Source organism: Mustela nigripes, chromosome 14 (assembly GCF_022355385.1).
Source record: "Mustela nigripes isolate SB6536 chromosome 14, MUSNIG.SB6536, whole genome shotgun sequence".
NCBI lineage: Eukaryota > Metazoa > Chordata > Mammalia > Carnivora > Mustelidae > Mustela > Mustela nigripes.
In genome coordinates, this window is record NC_081570.1 from 17,817,773 (window position 1) to 17,836,252 (window position 18,480).

Genomic DNA, 18,480 nt, shown 5'->3' on the forward strand with positions numbered 1-18,480 from the left:
TTTCACCAATTTTGGTAACAGTGATTTATCTTTATAAGTGATCATTTTGACAAGTCTGGGAGATTAATAATTAATAGGAATACTGAAGTAAATTTAAAATTCTGTTTTTTTATTTAGAAGATTCTGACTTTATGCTAGAATGATTTTGCCCTTTGAATGCTAAAAATAAAACATTAACATAATAAACTAAACTCTCATCTAGATAAACACATTCGGATGAAATATTAACTCTGTTAATATTACAATTCAATCATATTAAACCAGCGTAGGGGTATATATTATGTACTTGTTCTAAGAGTATGAATGTTCTGACAGTAGACTATAGCTAAACCATTCATGAGAGATTGGATCAAGATAAAGTCGCAAATGGATATATCTGTAAGGAAAAATATGTTTGTTCTAGTTCAGTCATGTTTATTCAGTTGGCATTTGTCAACTCTCTTGCAAACATAGCCGCATTTTTAATGTCTCTTAGAGGTAAATGCATTCTGACATTGAGGCGGCTTCCAAACACATTTTGGAACCCAGTTCTCTTATGTGGTAACTTGGACATGTGGGGTGTATAGATAACTGGATGCCTCTGATAACTTTTCAAGAATTGAAGATTAACTATCACTTTAAAGTGCAGCGTACTGACCAGAAAAATAGCCTCAATTCCTTTATAGTTTAAAAGCATTTGTATTTTATTTCTTTTGAATTTGTTAAAATACAAGGGTTGGGTTTTTTTTTAAAGATTTTATTTATTTATTTGACAGATCACAGGTAGGCAGAGAGGCAGGCAGAGAGAGAGGAGGAAGCAGGCTCCCCGCCAAGCAGAGAGCCTGATGCGGGGCTCGATCCCAGGACCCTGAGATCAGGACCTGAGCTGAAGGCAGAGGCTTTAACCCACTGAGCCACCCAGGCGCCCCTAAAATACAAGTTTTAAATGCAGTTTTGCTGCCATATTTCATGGTAACTCATTAGGATTTAACCGGTTTTTACCAAATCCAGTGCTAAGTCAAAAACGGTTATCGCGTAGAAACATTAATAAAATGCAGTTCATTTAAAAAATAGCATTTTTTTTAAAAAGGTGCCTGGGTGGCTTAGTTAAGCATCATACTCTTGATTTGGGCTCAGATCCTGATCCTCAGGGTTGTGAGATCAAGCTGTTCCTTGGTCTCTATGCTCAGCAGGGAGTCTGCTTGTGATTCTCTCCCTCTGCCCCACCTGACCTTGCTTGTTCTCATGCACTCTCTCAAATCTCCAAAAAAAAGAAAAGAAAAGTATTGTAAATTCATTTTGACTACTTTAGCAAAGATGAGATTTCTGTTTTAGATCACTAGCTGTCTAAAGTTACTGCCCCTTAGAATAAGCCTTTACAGAATTCTGAGTACAAGAGTGTGTTAAAAGAAATGTATCTATACTCTGGGTCAACATTCCGTGGTATTTGCTTTAATCAGACAAAGCAGATAAATAAGGATTCTTGGGATCATATTGGCTTCAAATTTAGTTCTTAGCAGCATGGTCTTAGATGATGTTTCAGGTTAATCGTATGGTAAGATCAATGGTTATATCTGTATATACTTTGATTTTAGTTGAAGCAGTAGATGGATATTATAAATAGAGCTTATTAATTGATGGAAATTAAAGCCTGTGCTCTAGAAATAGTCTTGGGTTCAGATCCTAGTTCACTTTAATTATCTATGTGATTTTAGTTGAAGTTACCTTTTTTTTTTAAGATTTTATTTATTTATTTGACAGAGATCACAAGTAGGCAGAGAGGCAGTTGCGGGGGGTGGGGGAGCAGGCTCCCGCTGAGCAGAAAGACCAAGGATACAGGGAAAGTGGGGCTCAATCCCAGGACCCCGGGATCATGACCTGAGCCGAAGGCAGAGGCTTTAACCCACTGAGCCCTGAAGTTACTTTTTAAGCCTCAGATTTCTCCTCCTTTAAAATGGGGGGTAATACTATCAACAGTGCTTAGTGCTGCTTGCTAATACAGCAAGCATACAAAAGACAGTTGTCTTAATTTTTCCATGTAATTTGGAAAAGAGAAGCTGGGTAATTCATAAGGTGCTCACAGCTCTGCTACTACCTTCGGTGTATTTCTGAGCTGCCTCCCCCTGCTTTTTTAAGCCTTGAAAAAATCCAGCCTTAGTGTTTAATTATTTTTCCTGCTGTGAGGGATTACTTTTTTCTGGGTAGTTTAAATCTCTCATGTTATGATGAAGGTTGTATTGGTACAGAAAGATTCTTTAGTATCTTGGTGGCTAACTCATTCCTCTTCTCCAGAACAAATCTCTTTTTCTGAAGATTTCATCAGATCTATTTCTTAACCATTTATCAGTTTTACAACTTTTCTGAACCCAGGTATGGTTGCATGCTTGGAAGCTCTTGTGCTGTTGAGGCCTCCATAGTTGAGTGGTTTTTACGTTGTGGGGTAGCACCTAGAGGTTTACTGAGTCGAATGTTACACATGTCTTCTGTACAGAGCTGCTGCTATGAAACAGCAACTCCCAGTTTCTCTTAACTGGTTTCTCTTGGGAGAAATTATCTGTATGACTAAAAAGTCATTATAGGACTTTTCAAGGCTTTCACCAAACATTTAACTAATAAGCATAGTCACACCTGCTGTACCATTAAGACATGGTCTTGTGTGGTTTTGTTTGTTTTGTTTTGCTTTCCTGTGTATGAAAAAAATTTTTTTTTCTTATTTTTAGTGACAAAACATAAAGGTACTGAGAAAAGAGAGTCCCCTTCACCAGCACCTAAGCCTAGAAAAGTAGAGTTATCTGAATCGGGTAAGTTTTCGTGTGTTTTTTTTTAACTTAATTAGATTTTTTGCACATTGCATCATCCCCTCTGGTGAAAGTCAGAAGGATATCACTTAGTGGTTAGTAGCTACGGCTTTAAAGTGAGACCAGCCTGGTTTGAATACCCACCTTTAGTGATTAACTGCTTTTTGTTTAGTTACTTAATTTATCTGACCCTCACTTCTTTCATCTGAAATGTAGGTAACAGTACCATCCTTTAGGTTTATGATGATTATCTGAAATATGTTAAAGTTCATAGAGCTTAGCTTGACCTATAGTAAATAAACTTTGATTACATTTGGTGAACATAGTCTAAAATCAGCGTTTAAATTGGCATTCTGAAGTTTTTTTGTAAGAAAAAAAAATTATCTATACAGTTGTATTGCTTGATCCAATGAGATAGAGGTGTAAGAGACCATTTTCCAATTTAAGTACGTTACATTTTCTGTATGCGTAACTAAAGAAACACTTTCTAAATGCATCCATCTTTCAGAAGAAGATAAAGGTGGCAAAATGGCTGCAGCAGATTCTGTGCAGCAGAGACGTCAGTACAGACGACAGAACCAGCAGTCTTCATCTGGTACGGATATGGATTCAACTGTTTTCTATCTGTATATCCTCATGAAAAATACTCCAGATACAAATCTCCATCCTTGTAGTGAGCATACTTATGAGAAATAGGTATCTATATAGAAATCTGTTCAAGGGGAGGAAGTATTTTGGTTTTAAGTCCTTTCTTAAAACTTAATTTTCTTTTAAATTGTTGTAAATAGTAGATCTTTACAGTACAATAGTAAATATACAGGGGTATGAAATTTGGAAAAGTATATTCTTTTACCATTCCCTAGTCTTACTCCTGAAAGCTTTTCTTCAGAATTTTTCTGTGCCATGTATATAATCTATGGTTTAAAAGGGAAAGAAAAAACAAACCCCAAAAAACTTGTATAAGCTCAGACTTTGTTGCCTCCCTTTTTAACTTACTATATCTAGATATTTTACCCTGTTCTTAGATCTGTTTGTTTTTTTTTTTTTAAGATTTTATTTATTTATTTGACAGACATCACAAGTAGGCGGGGGTGGGTGGGGGGGGGTATGGTATGGAGCAGGCTCCTCATCAAGCAGAGAGCTGGATGCAGGGCTCAATCCCAGGGTCCTGGGATCCTGACCCTAGCCAAAGGCAGAGATTTCAGCCCACTGAAGCGCTCAGGTGCCCCAGATCACCTAATTTTTTTTAATAGCTAAAACTTTCTACTGTAATAATAAATACACTGTAATTTATTGAGCCAGTCACCTACTTGGACATTAGGTTGTTTCTAGGTTTCCTGTACTTTATTTCTGTAAAATAATAAACAGTATTTATTTTTTAGTTAATAATAATATTACTAGCTTTGGGTATTTGTGACCAAGGCTAAGTGTGCTGCATTTGCTTTTCATTTGCAATATAGAGACCAAAGCACCCCACAGCAAAATCAAGTCCATTAAAAGCTCTTTAAACATGAAGTTAATCATGGGTTTAAAAATGCATATAGGTCTTGGGTGGTTTTGGTACTTGGGACTTTATTTCCTTCTTCTTCTTTTTTTTAAAAAGAGAGAGGTGGAGAGATAGAGAAAGCATGGGGGAGGGGATAGAGAGAGAGAATCTCGTCCCAGTGCAGAGCTCAACACAGGGCTGGATCTCAAGACCCTGAGATAATGGCCTGCGCGGAAGTCAAGAGTTGGATGCTTAACCAACTAAGGCACACAGGTGCCCTGGGACTTCATTTTAAATTTAAGTTTTGGTATTTGGAAACAGTTATTAGTTATTTTAAGTGAAGGAGACCAGGTGCAAGCAGTCGAAGTTTTTCATTTTGCATTTCCTACCAGGCCTGTAGGAAAGGCTTGTCACTTTTTTTTTTTTGTATGTGGTAAATGCTAAGGATGTGAGAAGTATTCAGATCCTAGTGGAACTTTCAGTAGTTTTGAAAGTGCTTTGAGTAACAAGCATCAAGTACTTGCTTGAGGTGTTTTTTGAGCTTAGTTTTTTGGAAAATCACTAGATTTTTTTTTTTTTTTAAGATTTTATTTATTTATTTGACAGAGATCACAAATAGACATAGAGGCAGGCAGGGGGAGGGGGAAGCAGGCTCCCTGGTGACCAGAGAGCCCAATGTGGGGCTCAATCCCAGGACCCTGGGATCATGACCTGAGCCAAAAGCAGAGGCTTAACCCACTAAGCCACCCAGGCACCCCAGAAAATCACTAGCATCTTAAGGGACACTTGTATCCTATTGGGGTGTGCCTTGGGAATGATTTATATAACTAAATTATATAATGATTTATATTTATGTTTGGCTTTTAAGTCATTGACGGTATATCGATGATAACTTTTTTTCAGAACTCATGGCTTGTATACATGCTTGCTTGCATAAGCGAGCTTTACTTGGTAATTTGGACACTCCCATCTGCTTAGAGTCAGAAAATGTGGGCACACGCTTTAAAGCACAGATGTAATGTAATTTTTGTTTATTGTATAATTATAGATTCTGGCTCCTCTTCTTCCTCAGAAGATGAGCGACCCAAGAGGTCCCATGTGAAGAATGGTGAGGTAGGCAGGCGGCGGAGACATTCCCCTTCCCGGAGTGCCTCTCCATCACCTCGAAAGCGCCAGAAGGAGACTTCCCCTCGGTAATGTCTTTTCTTTCAGTAGTCTTCACTGGTGGTCTGTGGTTGTGATGAAACTTCTCTAACTTAAGGGATGGGCTACAGGCTTATTTTAAAAAATTGTTAATTCCTTCATTTCAAGGACTCATAGAAGGAGATGGCCAGATTTGGGGGGCTTGGGGACATTTTCTTTGCTTTATTTGGTGGTTATTACTATTAGTGAGATCTTGGTAAGTTATGTACCACCATGTCCTGTGTGTGCATGACTAGATAAGTGAAACCATAGCATTAACTTCTGAACCATCTTTGAACATTTTTTTAAAAAAAATACATTGCCATTAGTGATACTTAACTCCATTGAAGTAAATAATTTGGTGAATGGAATTTCTTGACCTTTGTTTTTCTCCACTGCTCTCAGGATGCAAATGGGAAAGCGATGGCAATCGCCAGTGACTAAAAGGTTGGTTAGCCACTACTTTGTACATGAGGCCAAGTTTAGTGACATGATTTGCTATTTAGGTAACCTGTTCACATCCCTATGTATACAGTGGGGATGGCTGTGGAGAAGTTCCCCAGTTGTTTTAATTGATTTTATTTCTTTGCACTTAAGATTAACGATAGCACTTGTACACGGTGTTCATTTTACAGTACCATTTGAGCTTAGATTTTTGTAGTTATAGTACCTGGATATTTTCCAAGAGATAGGATCATAATAGCTCCTAAGACTTGGTGGGGAGGGCCTTTGTGGTGGTGTTCAGAAAAGCAAGAAAAATTTGGTAAAGACTTTAAAAAGATTAAAGATGAACATGAGTCTCTGGCCCTGTTCATTGTTCTCTACAGTAGGAAGGTGGGTTGCATATCTTCATTGAACCTTTTGATTAAGGTGTCTGACTGTAAAACTGTAACACTTGAGAGCTTAATCATAAGTAGAAATCTCAAATTCAAGCCTATCTCATAAGTGAGAAAACAGGCTCAGAAGTAGTGAAATGAGTTTCTTAGGGTATAAAGTAACAAAGTCTGATCTTAGACCTGTGTTGTTGACATTATGCCATTATACTGTCTTCATTAGTCTTCTGCTTTTGGGGGGTCTTTGCAGCTAACTGAGTATCTTTCTTGAAACTATCACATTGTCCTCTTTATAGCTCACTTTTTGAAGCTGTGTTGGTCGTCTCACTAATAAGAGTTCTCTTGAAAAGATTCTTTGGACTAGTCAGCAGTGTGATGGAGCAAAATTGTGTATTTGTTTTGTGGAGTATTTGACAATAAAAAATAAAAACCTTTAAAAAATAAATTTAGATTCCAAGGGATTCTGTTTCCAATATAATTATCCCTGACTTCTGTAAAATTGCTGGTACAGCAGCTAAAAAGTTGTTTTACAAAATCAGGTTAGTGGTAAGATTCCTTCCCCCTCCCGTAATCTCCCCTTATAAAACTACCTTTTCATTGGAAAGTGATTTATGAACACTGAAATCAATACTGATGTTCACTACCCTGCGTTAGGGTGTTCATATTCTTTAAAAAGGCCTCTAGTTTTATTGATGTTAGAAATTACTGTCAGGTGTCTAGGATTTGATGGAGAAAGAATTATTTGGAACTGTGCTTCAGTATTTATTATGTTTTTAAATGGGGACATAACAGCCTGATTTGGATTACTTCACATATAAACTTTAAACTTTGAACAAAGATACTTTTCATACTTTGAAACATTTGTCTTTGGGTATCGAACACTTCTCAACTTAAAGGGATATTGATCAAAAGGGGAAGTTATCTCAAAAAACTTAAAAAGGTAGTTGTCACACCTGCAGCTTCTTGTCTTCATTCCCAGCAGGGCTAGTGAAGTGGTGGTTCAGAGGTTGCTGCAGCAAGCTGGCTCCTTCTGATAGAACTTGCTTTTCTCCATATTCGAGGGCTGCGTCACATACTGATGCGTACTGAAACTGGCTCTCACAGAATTTGAGAGGGAACTTCACTACTGAACGTTTTCTACACAGTTGAAAGCTTTAGCTTGGCATGTTTCAGAGTAATAGAAACAGATGAAGCAGATAAGCAGAAGAAAAACATTAAGTATTCAACATTTTGAATAATACAGTGAACAAACTTAGAAATATGTTGAACCTGGGCTTTATGTCACTTTTTTTTTTTTAAGCACATACGGAAAAATTGAAGTAGATTGATCTGAAAGAAATTGGGTTTTTGTTGTTGTTGTTGTTTTTTAACCCTTGAAATGTGTGCCTTCTCAGCTTAGGTAGAAATTCTGTAGCTTTTTAGATCATGGAGCCATGTGGTGTCAAGACTCCCATTTTAAGTAATTATTAGATTTTTTCTAGCAGTTCCTTAAGTTACTGCAAGTCTGGTTATGGGTTGCTTAATGTTTTTGGTATTTTCTCACATAGAAACAGGACATTGAAGGTCATCACTAGAAGGGACCTTCTGGCTATTCTCAGTCTTCCCTTGTTACTAATGAAGATGAGGCACAAAATAAATACCTCAGGTTACCAGTCTGAGTCCAGTTTTTGTAGTGGGAATTTCTGATGAGATTTTATAAACTGAAATTGGGAGAATGCTTTTAAAAAGAAGCCACTAATCCACAATAATAGCCTCTTACATGATTGTATTTACTGATAACATGGGGAGTTCTGCATTGTATCACTTCATCTTCTTAGTTTGCACCTATAAACTTTCTTCTTAAATCAGAACGCAAATGTCTTTTTCTATTTAAAATCTTGAATCAATACTGTGGTTATCCGGTCTTCCTGGGTCCTGTAATTCTCAGATTAACCCTGCTAGTAAAATGGCTTCTCCTTTACTGTATTTTCTTAGTTAGTAATTCTGTCTACACTTCGTCCAAAGCTTATCTGTCTTCATAGATTGCCTCTTACAGTTTATTTTTAAATCTGTTCCAAGTGAAGTCTTAGTCCTCACAAGGCATAAGCAAATTGGAATTGAAAAGTAATGAATATAAAGTAATTATTAAATTTAATAATGAATTTCAGAACTTGTTCTGTTAGTAACAGAGCTCTCCTTAGTTTTCAAGAGGGAATCAAGCCTAGTAAACTTGAGAAAATACTTCCAGGTTCATAGGAAGCCTCAATCAAGCTGATCAAGAAATTAAAAACTATATTGTATGTGATGATTTTGTATTTGCGAATTTAACCAAAATGTGGCAGACTGGCTGGGTGTATATTTTAATATATGTCTTGGGAGACTGCTGTGAGTTAATCCAGTTGATACAATTGGATTTTTCATGTGTTTGTGTTGGTTAAGTGTGTAACAAAGCTTAGAGTTAGGGTTTTATATAATTATCTGTGTTTCTACCATATTGTTCCCAGTAAAAGCTTTAGTGCTCAAGTTCTAATCCTTTGTTTTGGGGATAGTGTTGTAGTTAGTAGTAAGCAACTTTTGAATAGTGGAAATAAAACATTTTTAAGAATTGAGAACTTGGAAGAGTGACACCCAGATTTGGGGCCTTAAACCACTGGTGACTATTAAAATTTTACATTTCTGAATTGGAACATGGAAGTTTTTCTGGGTTTTAAAACAGTTGTTCCTAATAAGGAATCAAAATCACCTGGAGAGCCTTTTCAGCATACATCAGCTAGATCATCATCTGGACCGGGTGGACAAACTCACATAAGCTCCCTAGGTAGTTGTGATGTGCATTCCAATTAAAAAACAATGTCACAGGGCAGTGTTTTCAAACTTTTTTTGCCCTGTGTCATGTTGGGAATTTCTGTATCATGACCTAGACTCTGCATATTTATATACTGAAACAAACATTTTAGAAAACAAAATTTACCATTCCCACAAGTTAAAATGCTCAGATTCTCTAAAATGTTGGTTCTCAGCCAGAGTCTTGACTAATGGTCTTGACCAGGTGTTTTGAAAAACATCGCATTGAGAAGTAGAGTAGTTGGTTGCACTTTGGGTTAATGAAGGTGGAAACTGTGTCATCTGGATCACTTGCTAACGAGAACTCCAAATCACCTGTAATTTTTTTTTCCTTTTCCTTTTGGTGATTTAGTGGTAGACGGAGGAGGAGTCCCTCCCCACCACCCACCAGAAGGCGACGTTCTCCTTCTCCTGCCCCTCCTCCTCGTAGGCGCAGATCGCCCACACCGCCGCCACGACGAAGGTATTTTATTAGTTATGTTAGTTGGAGCTAATTGAAGCAACTTTCTTTATATCAAAATATATTACCAGCACGGCATTGCTCAGCCATTTACAGAACATCACATATTATGTGATTCCGTTAATATGAAAAGTCCAAAACACCCAGATCTATAGAGATAAAAGTAGATCTGTGGTGTCTGGGAGTGGGGGTATTATAATGGTTACAGACTGAATATACCTAAAACCATTGAAATGTACCTTTTAAAATTTATGGTATGTGACTCACACGTCAGTAAGGATGTAAATTAAAAGGGGAAGTCACTCTGTTTAGTGATCATAAAGGGAAAAATAACTAACTTTACAGTGGAGAATTCCAGCAGATCCTTAACTAGGGAATCGGTTAACAGGCAGTGGTACATACTGGCATTATATAATTCCCGAATACCTTTTTTGGTATCCATATCAGTCATACAGAATCTCCAGGATTTATTAGGAAATACCAGGCAAACCTAAATTGACAGTTATTCTACAAGGTAATTAATGAGTACTTTTAAAAAATGGCAGCCCAGGTGGGAGCTCAGTCAGTTGGACATCTGTCTTCAGCTCAGGTCATGATTCCATGCTCCTGGGATTGAGCCCCACATTGGGCTCCTGGTCTGCTTCTCCCTCTCCCGTCCTCCCGACTGTGTTTATGCACTGTTTCTCTCTGAAATAAACCTTTTTTTTTTTTTTTTTAAGTTTTTTTATTCATTTATTTCACAAGCAGGCAGATCAGCAGGCAGAAAGAGAGGGGGGAAGCAGGCTCCCTGCTGAGCAGAGAGCCCAATGCTGGGCTCGATCCCAGGACCCTGAGATCATGACCTGAGCCGAAGGCAGAGGCTTAACCCACTGAGCCACCCAGGTGCCCCTCTGTGAAATAAGTCAGATAGATAGATTGATTGATTTAAAAAGTAGCAGTCGTGAAAGACAAAGGAATAGTCACACATTGGCAGGAACTAAGGACACATGATAATTATGATGTAGAATTCTCATTTTTGGAACCTGAACAAAAAAGAGACATTAGTGGGAAACCAGGATTGTATTTAGTTAATACTAAGTGCTATGGCTAATTTCAGAGTTTTGATCATTTTTGTTATGGCTCTTGAAGCTGTTAAGTGGCAAATCTATTTTTGTAGCTCTACTATAAATCAAAAGTGATTTTTAAAATAAAAGGTAAGGAGGAAAAGGTTTGTAAGGACGTTGCTCAAATATATAACTGAGCAGTATTGAGCCTGTATATGCCGAGTAAAGTGCTATAGGTGTTTGGTGTACTTAATCTAGTGCTTGAGATGATCTTGCTCAGTAGGTGGTATTCCCATTTTTCAGATGAGGAAATGGAGGTGCACACTACCATGTGTCCAAAGCTTATTATAAAGCTGACCCTATGCAAGAAAACATTCTGAGCTTAAGGTCTGAATATTTCAGAAGCAAATAAGAGGGTTGAAATGGAATGTCATATTCGGGTCGAATTTCTAAGAGGCACGTTAAGATTATATGGGACTTAAGCATTAAGTGGAAGGCCAGGTTGGACTTCCACCGGGATGCATTCTACCTAGTAGGTAGACTTCCACTGAAAAGTGGTTTCTTTGAGACACAGAACCCAAGTCTCCTTGGGAGGGTGGGGTGGGTGTAGAGGTATCTTTTAAAACATGTGCAAGTGAACTCTTCCCAAGTCCAAATGTCAGTTCAAGAGAGCACCATGTAGGAGAGCTTTTTTTTTTTAAGGTTTCATTTATTTGAGAGAGCAAGCATGAGTGGGAGTGGTTTGGGGGCAAGAAGCAGACTCCCCACTGAGCAAGGAGCACCACGTGGGGCATGATCCCAGGACCCTGAGATCATGACTTGAAGCAGAGGCAGAATGCTTAACTGACTGAGCCACGCAGGTGCCCCCAGGAGAGCTCTTAAAGCACAGACTTCCTAAGTTGCCCATAGTAGAATCCTAGCTCTTACATAATGATGGGTGTTTATGCAGGTTTCTCTTCTCAAAAAAATACCCCATTAAATTGGCTTCATATGGATTGTGTCCAATGACTTGACAAACTTGAATTCATTCTGGAAACTTCAGATTTTCTCCATTAAGCAGAGTGTCCTGTTTTTTAGTCATCTAGGATAAATAAATCCACGAAGTGATTTCTTTTTCTTAAATGAGGATAATGGCAAAGCATTTCCAGTTAAAAATGTACTGTGTTTTCCTGGTGCCTAACTACAGTTTGGCCTTAACTTCTGGTCATTTTTCTGTGCAGTCTGTTGCCTTACTCTTTGGACCTTTCAGCTTAATGGTGTCTGTTTCCTAGGACTCCTTCTCCACCACCCCGCCGGCGTTCACCTTCTCCAAGAAGATACTCTCCTCCAATACAGAGGAGATACTCTCCTTCCCCGCCTCCAAAGAGAAGAACAGCTTCTCCCCCTCCCCCTCCTAAACGAAGGGCATCACCATCTCCACCACCAAAGCGTCGGGTCTCCCATTCTCCACCTCCCAAACAAAGAAGCTCCCCAGTCACCAAGAGACGTTCGCCTTCATTATCATCAAAGCATAGGAAAGGGTCTTCCCCGAGCCGGTCTGCGCGTGAGCCCCGGTCACCACAACCAAACAAAAGGCATTCGCCCTCACCACGGCCTCGAGCTCCTCAAACCTCCTCAAGCCCTCCACCTGTTCGAAGAGGAGCGTCGTCATCACCCCAAAGAAGGCAGTCCCCTTCTCCAAGTACTAGGCCCATTAGGAGAGTCTCCAGGACTCCGGAACCCAAAAAGACAAAAAAGTAAAAATATTTTATGCTTTCTTGGCTAGGAACACTAACTTGCATAGTTCTTTATGTTGGGAAGCTATTTTCCCCCTTAACTGAGAAGTTACAGAAAAGAATAAGCTGGGAATACAGGCTTTTAAGGCAGTGTGAAGGTACTATTCACAGATACATTTTCTGTTTTCAGAATAGTTCCTTGTGACACAGACTAAATGCGATAGGACTTTATACCTGGTTCTTAGGGGTATCAAGTTTATTGGGGGATGTGCTTCCAAAATTGAACTCTGAAGTAATGCATAGAGCATTTCTTGCATGTCTGTGGAAGACAGTAAAAACAGTCAAGTACAAGGAACTGGCATCATTAATTTCATAGAGGAAGAAGCATTAACAGAATGAATAGAGGATTATGGAACTTAAACTTCTCCAGATTTGGTTGATACAAATTTGATGTGTGTGTGTTTGTAGCATCAACTAAGTGGTAAAATATTTAAGGTGAACTGTTCTATAATGGTGGTTGGTTATTTTCTCTTAGGAAAGATCTTTGCTCTTTGATACTAAATGTTTTGTTCTTCTGTTTCTAGGGCTGCCTCACCAAGCCCTCAGTCTGTAAGGAGGGTCTCATCCTCCCGATCTGTCTCAGGATCTCCTGAGCCAGCAGCTAAAAAGCCCCCAGCACCTCAGTCTCCTGTCCAGTCCCAGTCCCCCTCAACCAACTGGTCACCAGCGGTACAGGTCAAAAAGGCTAAAAGCCCAACACCAAGCCCATCTCCAGCGAGGGTAGGTGTTTGCCCTGTTTTGGACACACTTTATAATTTTATGTGGTCACTTGGAAGCAAAGACAACCTTTTTGCTTCTTTGTGGCTCAGAGCAGCAGCATTTTCTGTAGTTCAGTTGGCCTTCAGTGAAGCATGAAATTAAGGGGGTGGTGGTTGCGCCACCTTCATATCCTAGCCACCCGCTAATTGACATTATGTCTGATACTTTGAAATTCTGTAATCGTGGTGGTTAAAATTGGCCTATATAGAAAATCTAGAATAACAGAAAAGAAAAAGTTAACTCGTGATTTTTTTTATCAGGGGGAAAAATAGCTTAGTATTTTCTGCCATTTGCTATAGTGTTTGACACATTTGGGGATTTTTTAATATCTTAAAATAAAACTTTCAAAATTAGATCGTGTATTAGTACAATTCCATTTTTATAAAGGAAACAAACACAACGAAGCAGGCACCAGATGTTAACTGGTTATATGTTAGAAGAGGAAAGGATGAATAATCTTAATTTTTCTTTATGTATAGTTCCCTTTTTCCCCCACAGCAGAAATACATTATTTCTGTGGTAAATGAACCTTGCAATCTGAAATACTAGCTGAAGTGGAAAGCTTGGTATTGTCCTGTGTAGTCTTATCTCTGGCAAGCTGCATAAGTAAGAATAACCCTTGTTTTTTGTTTTTTGTTTTTTAACTTTGTAAGTTTGAATGGCATTGGAATATTAAAATATTGGAGTTTAAACTGCATTTTCCCCTCTTTGGGTCATTAATCTGATCTTGAACAAGTTTATTTTATAAAATCAGTGGTTAGAGGTCCATCTCATCAGTAGGTTTGCCTGAATTATTTTACAAACAGAGCAAAAAGATGGAGGAATTTTAAGTGACTGTTTAGAAATGGGAAATTTGAGGATTACTGATGGGATTCACTTGTCACAGAACTTGCCCTTTGCATAGTTTTGCTATGAACAGTGGGAACCTTGAACAGCCTGGAGCAGGGCCATGTAGATGTGGAGGTTTTTGGGGGAATACAGCACAGCACTGTAAATGTGTTTTCTCCTCCTTACACTTAGTGACATTTTCTCTTTTTTAGCTCGCTTTATTGTAGGAATATGTGTAACATCCAGTATCTGTGTTCTTTGACTATTTATGTTACCCATAAGGCTTCTGGTCTACATAGGCTGTTAGTAGTTAATTTGGGGGAGAGTCAGAAGTTCTCTGCAGATTTTCAACTGCATGGGGAGTTCGTGCCTCTAAGCCCCATGTTGTTCAAGAGTCAGCTGTATACATTAAGGAGCAGACTCCATTCTAGAGCTAGAAGAAGTCCTATAGTGGCTGGAGATGGGGCATTCACACGAGCATGTGTTGAGAATAATAGCTGTACTTACTGAAAGCCTGCATCCCGTTAACACTAGTATTGTGGGCGGTTTACAGATAGACCCATTTAATTCTCACCACAACTTTATCGGAGATTGCTGTACCCATTTTATTTAGGTTTACAGAAGGGACTCAAAAGAAGTCTTGTCTGGGTTCACATGGTGAAATGGGTTCAAAAGAAGTCTTGTCGGGGTTCACAATGGTGAAATGGGTTCAGGAGCCAGAATTCACCTCAGACTTTTCTTGGTTTTGCACGTGCTGTTTTCCTTACGTTCGGAGGTGGCTCCGGATCCTGGCCACTTGACTGGCAGCTTGTGGTTGGGAAATGTGGCTTCATGTGCACTTAGCTGGGGAAAATCGTAAAGAATCCATTCCTTCAAGGTCCATTCTCATTTCAGATCTGTGAAGAGCATCTTTGCTTGAAGTGTGGTTTTCACCTCAGCGTGCATTCTTGGCAGGGATTGCCTTTGGGCCTTTTCTCCCCCTGAAGCCTTAGGGAAATCCTGAAATTTGTCCATTTAGTTATTTCTTGAGGAAGTAAAACGTGTAGTTGTACAATATTTTAATCTGATTAGTTTTATTGTGATTTTTCTGGATTTCTAGAACTCAGACCCAGAAGGAGGTGGAAAGAAGAAGAAGAAAAAGAAGGACAAGAAACACAAGAAGGATAAGAAGCACAAGAAACACAAAAAACACAAGAAGGAAAAGGCCGTGGCGGCAGCCGCAGCAGCAGCAGCAGCTATCACCCCTGCGGCCCCCACTGCCCCCACGACCACATCAGCACAGGAGGAACCGGAGGCAGAGCCTGAGCCTAAGAAGGTATATGTGCCTTGTACTTCTTACAGTTCACTAAGTCCTTTGATGTTGAGGAGGAGCTAAAGATTTTTTTTACAATAATGGCTGCTCGGTTGTTAGCTCTCTGCTGATCTATTGTCATTCTTGATGATCTGCCAAGAACGGGAATTTGCCAAGACTAAGAAGAAGAATACGAATGGCTGCCAAAAGCCTAATTTAGCTTTTTAAAAATAATTTGTTTGGGATACAATTAACGTGCCATTCACCTATTGAAAGTAATGTGATTCAGGGGTGCCTGGCTGGCTCGGTAGAGCACACAGCTCTTGATCTCAGGGTTGTGAGTTCGAGTCCCACATTGGGTGTAGAGATTACTTAAATTTAAAAAAAAGAGAGAGAAAGAAAGTATGTGATTGAGGGGGTTTTAGTGTATTCATAGAGTTATGCAGCCACCGTCATGATGTGGTCCTGCCCTGCGTCCTACACCTCTTTGCCAGTGTCTCAGGACTCACCAGTGTGACCCCTCTGGTTTTAGGAGACCGAAAGTGAGCCTGAAGACAACCTCGACGACTTAGAAAAGCACCTGCGTGAAAAGGCGCTGAGATCGATGCGGAAGGCTCAAGTGTCCCCACAGTCTTAGGCGGGAATATGTGTCACGATGTACATTTTATTTGGTTTGTACGCAATTCAATTTCAAAATTGCTAAAATGTGTTTGAGCTTTAGACTATAACATTTGTTGTAATAATTGCTAGGTTGAAGTTCACCATGTAAAAAAAAAAGGGCATGGATTTACATTGCAAAAGGTGTCCACAGTGTATTAGTGACATTCTTTCATTGACCGCTGACATAAATTCATTTATAGTGAAATATTTTAAGCCAAAAAAAATCCCCTTTTTAAAAAAGGGGGTTTCAATATTGTTGGCATTCTTATGGTTTCTTTTTAAAGGCCTTGGCTATTCCCAGAGGTTTTCCTTTCTTTTCATTTTTTTTCTTTATTTTTTTCTCATTTGAGTCTTAGCACCCATTTAAGTTATGATGCTTCCAACCTTGTATGGTTTGCAAGCTTGCCCAGAAATAAGACCACTGTTGAACTACCACAAAAGTATAAATGAATATTTTAATGCCACAATCTTTCCTGTTGCCTGTGGAGTCTCTGCTGAAACGAATCAGGATTTGAACTCTAGGATGAGACAGAAAATGAAAGCATGTTGTTTGCCAGGACACTGTGGGTTTATATTGATGTGTAACAAGTTGATTTGGAACACTGGAATTTCATTCTATTCTGTTGTGTTTTTTTTTTTTTTTTTTGTAAAGGCAATTAACTAGTCCCAGGAAGGATCCTTCAGTTATATAAAAGTTTGTTTTATGAAATGTCATGGCTCCATTCATAATTTTGTCTTGTTCTTCCAATTGGTATATACAACTTTCAGAGCTCTCATGTTTGGAAGGCTGGAAGGGCCCAGACTTTGAAATAGTGTCTTGTTTTCACTGTTTTTGTTTTATTTTTTGTTTTTTTTTTTTTTAAACTAAAGCTATATAAAGCTTGTGGATTAAACAGAATAAATTTCTAAATTTAAAAACGTTGGCCACTCACTTTACTCAACCGTCTCAGTACTGCAGGAACCCACCTTTTTTTTTTTTTTTTTTTTAAACCTTACGGTTAAGCCTGTGTTTTTATCCCCATGGCACTTTTGGCACAGTGAGGGCTGGACAAGGGAAATAAAAGGTGGTGAAATTACTCTACCATCTTTATTTTAATAATGTATGTGACAAGTGCTATGAAGGGAGAGTGTATGGTACATTTGGAGCATACATGATAGGGCAAAGTTAACCAGGCACTTCGAGTAGAGCAGTATCTGTTTACAGCCTGAGAGGCAGAAGGAGCCTGGCACATTCCAGGAAGTGAAGGAAGGAAGGCTAATGACCGGAGCGACCTCCCTCTTCGGTTGTGTGTGTTTAATGATAAGTCATTTTTGCCCTCAAGATTTAGCAGAGCAAAGTGACTTGAGCAAACTTGGGGTTGGTTTGTAGAAGGTAAAACAGCAACACAAGATAGAAATTAAGTGTAGGAGCCCCCAGGTGGCTCAGCCAGTTAAGCAGCTGCCTTCGGCTCAGATCATAGTCCTAATTAATGTCCCAGGATCGAGTCCCACACTGGGCTGCTTGCTCAGCGGGGAGCCTGCTTCTCCCTCTGCTTGCTGCTACCCCTGCTTGTGCGCTTTCTGCCTCTGTGATTTAAAAAAAAAAAAAATGGTGAAAAGGAAATCTTAGACATCATGAATCTAAGCCGAGGAGGGTGACACATGGGCAGTTAATGTGATAATTTTTGGCAGTTCAAACCACAAGAAACGTCTACACATTTTAAGACTCAATGGGATGGTTTTTACCTGACGGATATGGACATAAAGGACATACAGGTGTCCTTTTTTTACGGGTGGGTTTTTAGAGTGATTTGAAAGGAGGCGACACTTAAATGAAGCTGTTGCCGTAAGTGAACTAAGGTGGTGTGTGGTGGATAAGTGCATCTAACCTGCGTGCCGCAATGAAAGGCTTCAGGATCTTTGGCGTGAATTCCTTATGATTTTTTTAATTCTTTGATTTAGGGAAAAGCACAGAATATTTCTAAAATGGTTATTGATGACTTATCCCTTCTAATGCGAGCACACCAGTGAAAATTGCTGGGGTCCCTGTACCTATCTAACCTGCCATTCGTTCATTCACTCCCATTGGTTCACTCGCCCCATTCCTTCAATATGCTTTTTTTTTTTTTTAAGATTTTATTTACTTATTTGACAGAGATGACAAGTAGGCAGAGAGGGGCAGCGGGGAGAAGCAGGCTCCCTGCTGAGCAGAGAGCCCGATGGGGTACTGGATCCCAGGACCCTGAGATCATGACCTGAGCTGAAGGCAGCAGCTCAACCCACTGAACCATCCAGGTGCCCTCAATATGCTTTTGTTCCTCCACTTGAACTGCTGTTAAGGGTAGCAGTAGCCCCTATTTTGCCAGTGTGAATGATCAGTTCTTTTTTTTTTTTTTTAAGATTTTATTTATTTATTTGACAGAGAGAGAGGTCACAAGCAGGCAGAGAGGCAGGCAGAGAGAGAGAGAAGGGGAAGCAGGATCCCCACCTAGCAGAGAGCCCCACCCGGGCCTCCATCACCCAGGACTCAGACCACGACACGAGCCGAAAGCAGAGGCTCAACCCACTGAGCCACCCTGGCGCC

The 18,480-nt window shown here is 39.4% G+C and overlaps 1 protein-coding gene across 16 annotated transcripts in view; it reads left to right on the forward strand.

Annotated features, from left to right (window-relative positions):
• The window catches only part of SRRM1 (serine and arginine repetitive matrix 1), a 30,560-nt gene extending 13,725 nt beyond the window's left edge, over positions 1-16,835 (forward strand). For 6 of the 16 annotated variants that reach the window (XM_059376681.1, XM_059376671.1, XM_059376678.1 and 3 more), the window contains 9 exons: positions 2,700-2,780; positions 3,286-3,372; positions 5,312-5,456; positions 5,851-5,892; positions 9,454-9,564; positions 11,876-12,340; positions 12,904-13,099; positions 15,066-15,281; positions 15,790-16,835. In XM_059376681.1, the coding sequence (XP_059232664.1) occupies positions 2,700-2,780; positions 3,286-3,372; positions 5,312-5,456; positions 5,851-5,892; positions 9,454-9,564; positions 11,876-12,340; positions 12,904-13,099; positions 15,066-15,281; positions 15,790-15,894 (1,448 nt within the window). In that variant the 3' untranslated portion in view covers positions 15,895-16,835. The remainder of the gene's footprint in view (positions 1-2,699; positions 2,781-3,285; positions 3,373-5,311; positions 5,457-5,850; positions 5,893-9,453; positions 9,565-11,875; positions 12,341-12,903; positions 13,100-15,065; positions 15,282-15,789) is intronic. The other 10 variants (XM_059376684.1, XM_059376674.1, XM_059376676.1 and 7 more) reach the window with 4 other exon arrangements.
• Positions 16,836-18,480: the final 1,645 nt, after the last annotated feature.